Source organism: Mandrillus leucophaeus, unplaced genomic scaffold (genome assembly GCF_000951045.1).
Source record: "Mandrillus leucophaeus isolate KB7577 unplaced genomic scaffold, Mleu.le_1.0 Scaffold12, whole genome shotgun sequence".
NCBI classification, from domain to species: Eukaryota; Metazoa; Chordata; class Mammalia; order Primates; family Cercopithecidae; genus Mandrillus; species Mandrillus leucophaeus.
This window is the reverse complement of record NW_012100320.1, coordinates 5716707-5726197: the sequence shown is the minus strand read 5'-3', so window position 1 is coordinate 5726197 and position 9491 is coordinate 5716707. Positions and strand designations below refer to the sequence as shown.

General features: G+C 51.5%; 1 protein-coding gene across 5 annotated transcripts in view; it reads right to left on the bottom strand.

Annotated features, from left to right (window-relative positions):
- The window catches only part of SMAD3 (SMAD family member 3), a 140229-nt gene that overhangs the window by 17351 nt on the left and 113387 nt on the right, over positions 1 to 9491 (bottom strand). For all 5 annotated transcript variants that reach the window (XM_011968546.1, XM_011968537.1, XM_011968566.1 and 2 more), the window contains one exon: positions 8833 to 8883. In XM_011968546.1, coding sequence (XP_011823936.1) covers positions 8833 to 8883 — 51 coding nt within the window. The remainder of the gene's footprint in view (positions 1 to 8832; positions 8884 to 9491) is intronic.

Here is a 9491-nt window from a genome sequence, read left to right as displayed (position 1 = left end):
CAGGAAGTGTCAGCTGGAGGGTTAGGACACCCTAGGTCAGGTTTTTCAACTTCAGCACTACTGACATTTGGGGCCAGATAATTCTTTGTTGGGTGGGTGGGTGGGAGGGAGCGTGTGTAGATTGTAGGATGTTTACCAGCATTCTGACCCCTGCCCACTAGGTGCTAGCAGTATACATCCATACCCCCCTCTCAAATTGTGGCAATAAAAGAAGGCTGTGGATATTGCCAGATGTCTTCTAGAGGGCAAAACGGCGCTAGGTATTTAACTGGATCATGGGACACAAGCTACAAAGCCATCCTCCAGACAGACTGGAGATCAGTCTTGGCTCAGGCACAGACTAGACGTGCAACTGCGAGCAAACCAGCTACACTCTCTGGGCCTCATCCTCTTTACTCTCGGCGCTGTTTCTAGACAGACAGAGATAACTCATGTGAAGTGCAGGGTGCGCATCAAGCACTCAGCACATGGTGTTAACACAATGATAAAAACTGGATTCTATGAACTTGAAAACAGCCTGGTCCTATCTCGATCACCATCAAGATGGAGGCAAAGCATTCTTAACCTTTTCCTCTCTTCCTGGGGTGGAGCAAAGGAAGATAAGGATGAAGGCATCAAAAGTACTTAATGGGGAAGGGAGGAAGGACAGGGCCGGGAGCAGCTGTGGCTTGTGTCCTGGCCCCTGAGGTGAGGCTGAGCCACGTCAGCCACATCTGGCTCTGGCTTTGCTTGATGCTTCAACATTCCAATGAGATAAGCTATATTCTAAACAATGTGGTCAGTAAAATGTGAGCTATGTTGCTTTGGAAACGTTAAAAAAAAAATCCAAGTGCAACCCAAGCATTCAGAGTGGTCAGGCAACGTATCAGTGCTGCTGGCCACCACTGCCCAAGTGCAGGCTCTGCTGATCCTGCTGTGTGATCTTGGGGACGTGACCTCCTTCTGTAACCTCAGTTTTCCAGTCCGTACAACGACTCTGGTGCATTAGAAGACAATAATGCTGGCCACCTAGGTCATTCTCCGGCACAGGTCGGCTTGAACGTATAGCTTTGGCTGGCTCTGACTTACTCAGCAGTGTGTAGAACAGAACAGAGTCCGCACCCCGAAATCATAAAGCCCTGCCCAGCATTCTCTGGGTTTACTCCAGGCAGAAGAGAAAGAGCTAGGCTCCCAGGAATAGCAACCCAGCCCACCATTCAAAAAAAGAAGAAGCTGGCAGGCCACCCATTGCATCGCATGGTGCTGGAACCATGCTCTGGGGAGGGGTGGGCTTCAAGGACCCTCAGAATCAAAGACAGGCTTCGGGTCATAGGCCGAGAGGCCCTCCCAAGCAGATCAGAGCCCTTATCCAAACAGCCCTGCAACTCACAGACACACACTGGACAGTGTTGTGGAAAACCCCGGACACTAGGAACCTGACACATCATTAGGAAGACGCTTGTTTGAGGGAGCAGTGAAATCAGGCCAGTGGCAAAGTCTGCAGGCTGCCATTTCAGAGAGTGCTGTTTGGACAAGCTGCCCTGTGTTCAGAAGCGGGACTGAGCCGGAGCAGCACCCCAGCCATGCACTCTCTATTCTCTGCAAACAACTAAAAGCCAGCCGTGCTTTCCCTCCTTTCTAGGTCCCGCCTGCCCACCACACCTCAGCTGCTTCCTCCCGAAACTTGTGCAAGAAGAGTGGCAGACCAGAAAGTATGGTCACCGCCTCTGGGTTCTGCCTTCAATGACACATTTTTCTTTAAAAAACAAACAAACAAAAAACAGACCAGATGCAGTGGCTCATGCCTGTAATCCCAGAACTTTGGGACGCCAAGGCAGGCATATCACTTGAGGTCAGGAGTTCAAGACCAGCCTGGCCAACATGGTGAAACCCCATCTCTACGAAAGATACAAAAATTAGCCGGGCGTGGTAGTGGGCACCTGTAATCCCAACTACTCTGGAGGCTGAGGCAGGAGAATCACTTGAACCTGGGAGACAGCGGTTGCAGTGAGCCGAGATCACGCCACTGCACTCCAGCCTGGAGGACAGAGCAAGACTCTGCCACACACACATACACACACCCCAGAACACTAAATATGCCCTCATTTCTTTCCCAAAGGACTTATCCTTACCTATCAGAGAAACAAAAAGGACTCTGGAAAGAAGAAGGCTATAAATGGGATAACCATGAGGTTATAGTTACTGCAAAAGCATCTAGTTTGGCTCTGAGCTTCCTAGCAGACAAGACAAAAAGGGAAGATGATATGGTCTATGGCTCTGGTTGGTGGATGGGCAATGCTTACTAGTTCCTCAGAGTAAACAAAGCTTGTCCTGGCATTAAATCTTAAAAGAAATCTCTCAGGGGGAGGTAGCAACCCCTCCCCCGACCAATCAATTGATCAAGCAAGCAAGCAAGTAAGATTTGGTTTCCAGGGTTTACCAACAAATGCAGAAGCAGTTCTAGAGAAGGCTCCTCTAGGAGAAGGACTGCGGGGAGGGTAAGGTGACACACCCAAATCAACAGCAGTTTCACCTCTAGGCTGAGCATTCTGCACACTGGGGTGGAAGACAACAGCACGTGCCCACGGCCTTCCCTTCAAACAGCCCCGCTCCCGGCCAGACTTCTGAGTCTGTGCTAATCTCTCTTCCCAGTGCAGACGTGTTGGAGACGCAGGAACCTCCAGCTCCAGCCGTTGTGGGTCCCCTGCCCCCACCAGTGTGGTGTCGGCCAGACTTCTCGAGTGCCATAGGGCACTTAATCCATGGCTGGCCCCCTGCCAGCCTAACGCATTGGCTGGCCTCAGTTTTCAGTCCTGTTCCAAGCTGGCACAGACGTTCCATTTTGTTTAAGAAAAAGAAAACAGAATAAAACCCAGAAGGCAACGCTTGGATTAAGGGACGCCTATTAAAAACATGTGCAAGAGATTCAAATCCGGTAAAGGAAAAGGTGGGGAGGCAAGAGGGGGAAATTAACTTTCTCCTCTAAATCGAAAGCAAGGAACGGACAAAGGCCAGGAGCACCGCCGCTGCAAGATGAAAGGTCAAAACAGAAGTGGACTGGTTTCCTCCGGGCCCACCTCACCTGCGGGAGGCAGTTCTTCCTCACTCTAGGAGATTCCACACTCCGGTTCCCATGTTCCCCATCCGCCACTTCTCAGTCCTGCCTGGGTCCTCTGCCTGGACTGCCCATCCCCCTTCTCTGCAGGGACGCGATCTTTAAGGCCCAGCTCACGTGGCTGTGAAAGACTCCCTCACTGCCTCAATGCAGAATTAGCCTTGTGTCCCAGAAACTGTGTACCTGAGTCTCCTGTGCTAGAGGGTGAGGTCTCTGTGAGCCCACGCCAGCTGTGTCCCAGCACCCAGGGCACTAATTCCAATCCATGTATCTAAGGACTAAAACACCAAACCAGGCCGCACAGAGACCCCCATGCCCTTTTAGCTTATGAACCAGGAAGTTACTGCAACCAGGAACAGTGGCAAAGTCTAAAAACCGGGCCCACAGGAGTGTGAAGACAGAGCCTGCAGCTGACTTCCTGCCATTATGTCGCCTGCCTGTGATTTCACAAGTGTGGGGAAGACTGGAGCCAGAGGTTGCCTTGTAGAAGAGCCTTGGCCAGCAGCATGAAGATACCTGGAACTGGGTTGGGCCTGGGCCCCGGGCCGCTGTCCACGCTCAGGGCCAGTGGTCTTCGGGCTGCCCTGCCCCCACACAGGGGCTCACACATGAGCACAGGGGCTCATGAAGCAGAGGGGAAGCTGGGCCTGTCAGCGCGGAATCTCACCCAGAATCCTAACCCTGACTCGCTGGGCGACTCACCCCCAATTCACACCCTCCCAGCAGAGGTGCAACTAGGCCAGCGCAAAGTGGCACCCATTCTCTGCTGGCCAGCCTCGGGGAGGGTCCTCCCTTTGGTAGAAATAACCTAAGAATCCTCAACTCTCAGGCAAGCTGCCTGAGGAAGGGGCAGTAGGGAGGGAGAACTATGTCAACAGGAGACGCTGCCTTGGATCCAAGCTCAAGAAACATCCCATCATCCTACTCTACACAATCTAGAAGGCAATTCACAGCACATGACCACCTTTCAGTCTGAAGCACCGCATCCGGCATCAGCCACCTCCAAGCTGCCCTGTCCCTCTCACTCCAAGCTGCCCCATCCCCGCCTCTCTCTCCTGGCACTGGCACTCTGGGAAGCCATCGCCTCCTTTAACTGCAGCTCAACTGCTCCCCCAGGGCTCTCCCTGGTACATTATTTTCCTCAGTCAGGGCTCCACCCTAATTGTCTCACTTTAAGACAGGGAACAACTTACTCACCGGGCACAAGCCAGCTCACTACCTTTTTCCTCTCTCCACCTGCCTCCTCCTTCCCCTCCACTTACCCCAATCCTTCCGCCTTAAATGCCTAGGAAATTCCCGGTGACTCACCCAGCACGCTGTGTAATAACAGGAACATCACCTGCTCGTATCCCCTGCCCTGCAAACAACGGTCCCAGGGTCTCCGAGAGCCTGCCTGGGGCAGGATGCTGAGCCCGGTCTCAACCAGGAGTCCCTGCCCCGTAATTACCACAAGTGGCTTTGCTGGGGCAAAAGGCTCAACCTTCCCCAGATCTGAGCCCTGGAGCTAACGCCTGGAGTGCAGAGGAAATGAAAGGAGAAACCAGATGTCCTCTGCTTTCTTTCTTTTTGCACAGTAATTTCATAATAATCTCTTTAAAAGAAATAATCAGATGTCCTGAGATGTCCCCATTTTTTCCTAGGAAGAGCTCCCTGTGTGCTTGCCTCCATCCTAGGATTTGGGACTCACTGACTCTGAGTCAGTGCAAAGGCTGCGCTGCTGGGTGCCTCCGCTCCCCACCTGTTACTTGCCCTTCAGTGCACTGCTGACTACTGCAGCCCCTCCCCTCCCACACACTGCTCCCTAAAGGCTCCCCCTTGAACCCCTGATGCCAAATCCAAGGCCGCTTCTTAAATCTCATTTTGCATCTCTGCAGGGCCTGCTTGTGGCCACCGTCCTTCAGGGCTTCCCTCCCCTCTGAGCTGCGGTGACCCCATCATCCCCCTGACCTCAGCCTTCCCCAAGGAACCCCCCCACCCGAGTGCGTCTCTGGCTGTCTTTCCATATTGAGCTGGGTCGCCCTCTCCACTAAATCCATCCACTGTCATGACTTCAGCCAAACTTTATTGGTGTTTGCAGAGTGAGATCTACGGATGGGCAGTGGGGTGTTAAGAGAGAAGTGCAGGAATAGCGATCAGTGCATGGGAGGAACACTGGGTCAGACAGGCCTCCTTCTGCAGGCTCCTCAGAGCGTGGCCATGTGAGTCCCTCCTGAGTGGGGGCTGCAGGAGGGGCCACAATACAGGCTTTCCACACTCATTTAACCACCAAATCCCTTCTCTCAGGCCCCGCTATGGGAAAGGCTGCCATATATGTTAATGGTTTCCAAATCTGCACCTCCAGCGCAAGCTGCTTTCCTGACTAAGCACAGGCAACCCACCACCATCTTCCACCCCAAACCCATTCCACTTCCTGGGTGTCCAGCCTCGATGGAGGCATTACCATCATCCCCACTTAACGCTGGTCAACAAACCCTGCTCATTCAGGCCCATGACTCCCTCTCAAATGCATTCTCCCGGCTCTGGACCATTTCTCGAAAGCATCCATCTCAGCCTCCTCGAGAGGAAGAGCTGTCTAAGTGGGTTTTTGTTTTTGTTTTGTTTTGTTTTGCCTCCAGTAATTTCCCCTAGAATTTAGCTTCCACATAGTGGCCAGATTAATCTTTATGAAGCTGTCATCAGAAAACCTCCCCATTCAAAACCCATTAACAGCTGTATTCTACAGGTAAGACGGCGCTAAGCAGACACTCAGGTCTTTTCTCAGTGCCCCACCTGCCATTTCAGCCTCGTCTTCCCGCCTTGTCCTTCTTGAGACAACCACCAACCACCATGCCAGCTGTCCTCAGATCATATCCTGCCCTTGGACCTGCAATGGCCTTCCCTCCTTCTCTGCCTCACAGGGTCCCACCTGTCCTTCAAGCGCCCGCTCACACATGGCACAACCTCTCCCATGTCTCCCCACTCCATCCACACTTCCCTACTTTCCTCCTTGGCATGCACTATTCCTCCTTCTTCTGGGCTTGCTCCATTGTGCTTGGGCACCTGGCACAATGCATTACAGGTGGACGTGGACACCTCCAGCTGCCCCTCCCCCGCCCCCAGGCTGCAAATGCCTAGTGCTCTCCCAGCTCTGGCCCCCAGCATCAGTACATACTGGGAACTCAGCCAATGTTGACTGAGTACATGAATACAGAGGAGACGCCTGGCCGGCCTGGAATTCCATCGCTTCCTCCCTTGAACCCTCAGATTTCTTCATCTGCACCTACTTCTTGTTTTAGAATAATTTTTGGTCCTGCCTTATTGATCCCAACAAGGCCATAGCCCGTTGATGGCTGGGTCTGTGGTCCCTCTTCCAATCCCCCACCTGAACGGCATGCAGACCACAAGTATCTGGGAATGAAGGAGTGAGGAAGAGGCAGGTAAGCAGGCAGGGCTTCCCCTCCTGGGGCCACAGCCTAGCATTAGTCTCCAATGTGAAAGTCAGCAAATGCCTTGCCTGAGCCTTGTTCCTCCAAGTGAGGAGGGTGGGGACAGCTGGTCCAAATGGCCCAGCAAGGCAGTGTCATGCCGCAATGGGAGTGTAGGCTCTGGAGTGAGAGGGCCTGAGTTCAAAGCCAGCTTCTCCATTCACTAGCTGTGAATCTGGGACACGTCAGTTCACCAATGTGTTCCCCGGTTTCCTAATCTGTAAAATGAAAAATCACACCACTTCTGCCTTATAAAGTTACAAGGATTGGGTTAACACGCAGGAAGCACTCTGAATAACAGTAAACAGCGAACTCAAGAAATGTTTCCCATCGTCATCACCATCTCACCCCCTTCCAGCTATCACACTGGGAGTTCAGGCGACCTTCTGAGTAGGGATGAAGTCAATGGTTTGAATGAGTGAAGGGGAGCACAGGGGCTCATGAAGCAGAGGGGAAGCCAGGCCTGTCAGCGCAGTGTCTCATCCAGAATCCTAACCCTGACTCGCTGGGCGACTCGCCCCCGAGTCACACTGTCCCAGCAGAGATGCAACTAGGCCAGTGCAAACTGGCACCCATTCTCTGCTGGCCAGGCTCGGGGAGGGTCCTCCCTTTGGAAGAAATAACCTAAGAATCCTCAATCCTCAGGCAAGCTGCCTGAGGAAGGGGCAGTAGGGAGGGAGAACTGTATCAATGGGGTATGCTGCCTTGGGTCCAAGCTCAAGAAACATCCCATCATCCTCATCCTAGTCTACACAATCTAGAGGGCAGTTCACAGCAAATGACCACCTTTCAGTCTGGAGCACCGCGTCCAGCATCAGCCACCTCCAAGCTGCCCTGGGACTGCTATAGTTTCAAAAGCAAGTGTCTGCTTGGAAGGCTGATGACTAAAAGTGCTACCTTGGCCCCAGTAGGGTTTTAAAATGGCACAGAAAATAAATCTAAAGCAGCCAATCTCAAAAGCTGAAAGCTTGGCGTCAAGTTCATCATCATGGCCTTTAATTTCTCAAGAGTTAACTTCGCTTCTAGCCTTCAGTTTGTTTTTAATAACTCGGTCCTTTCATATCAGGAATCTGACCTTCCCCGCTGCAAAGCCCGGCACTCACGGTGATATTATTTTACAAAAATGTTAAAACAGATCCCCCCAAAGTCACATCCCACACTGCCCAGGTCAGCCTGTTCTAAAGGGTTTCAGGCATCTCCTAATACTCCAAATGATGAGTTTCTTCATCTGACGCTGTCAGTCAAGGTCTGGAAGCAAATGGGCACAAAAACCAGGCCAATCCACTTTGATTCGCCAAGAAATATTAACTGTTACTTTTCCTGAGCCACAAATTAAGCCTCAGCAATAAAGCCCCAGACAAAATCCAACCTACATTTTCTAAAACTACCAGACCAGAATATAAAAAAACTCCCATCAATAAAAACTAAACGGATATTTCATTTGTTTTGAGCCCTTTGGCAGGTTCCATGCCAAAGTCTATCCCAAGCTGGAGAACTGAAGGACCCTACTGGGTTAGAAAAGTGAATCTTGGAAAAACTGATCCAGAAGTCTAACCACGGAGGGATGTAGCAGAAACAATGGACCCTGCACTCCAAAACATCACGCGATAACAATGATAAACAAGACACGTAAATACAGAAACGTGTTTACAAAATAACGTAAGGAGAAGAGAGAATGAAAAAACCAGATATGCACTGTGATCTCAGTGGCAAGGCACAGATATGTATGTATATGCCTGAGGCACGAACATCAGGACTGTGATCACACACAGTTATGTTAGGGTGCTGGGATTATGGGCACTTCGACTTTATTTTCAAATTCCTTATATGTTGCTGTTTTAAGAAAAATTACATAATTGTAAGATGAAACACTCCAGTAAGTGTATCTGAAACAAGACTTTAAATGGCAGGGGGCTGGAGTCTGCACGGCTGTCCATGGCTTTGCACCAAACCGCACACGTATGCTTAGCTGACCACATACCCTCGTTCTCCTGGGCATAAGGTTTGGGGAATTTTCATTCACTCACGTCTACCGGCCCCGCCAGGGGAAATACAAACCCGGCATATGGTTGCCTTTCCTGCCACCACTGTTCTCAAGTTTCTCCGTTCTGTGGTGACCTCAGCATCACCGTAACCAGAAACCTGACGGGCTGAGCTGGGCTGATGGTAGGCGTCGGGGGAGAGCCTTACCTTCAGGGCCCCCTCCCCACACTGGCGACTCGCCAGGGCTGCAGCTAGAGGGGGTTCCAGTTGTGTGCACCAGGAGATACTCACCCAAGTTATTATGTGCTGGGGACATCGGATTCGGGGATAGGTTTGGAGAACCTGCGAGGTGAGACACAGTTGTGAGACTTCACAAAAGATTCTTGGCCTGGAGAGCCAAATTACTAAACACTTACAGATCAAGGTGGGGTGGCTCAACACAGCAGAAAGAAAACCCTGGACTGAGCCTCCAAGTCCCAGGAGAAGGCCTACCCCATACCCTTGCCTCTACTGTCCCTCCCTGGGCCCCAATTTCTTGTCTGGAACGAATGAATGGAGTGGATGATCTCAGAGGTCTCTTATGGTTATGATCTCAGAGGTCTCGGATGGTTTTATGATGCTAACCAAGACTCCCAGCTCAGGGCTGCTAAGTTCTCAACTAGAATAGGTGACACCTTTTTTCTTTAGCTTACACCTGCCCTATTAACTATGCCCTCAGGAAAATGAGAGGACCAGGGAAGCCCTTCTCCCAAGCTGCAAAGACCCAGGAAGCAGGAGGCCAGCCCTCCCACACAGGCGGGGCTTGAGGCCTCCCCAGCATCACCAGCCACGACCTTGGTCAGAGGCTGCAGCAGCTCAGGTGCTAGAAAGATCAATTCCAGGAAACTCACAAACCTGTCTCAGAAACCCTGCAACTCAGCAACCAGACAAACACTTTTTTTTTTTTTTTT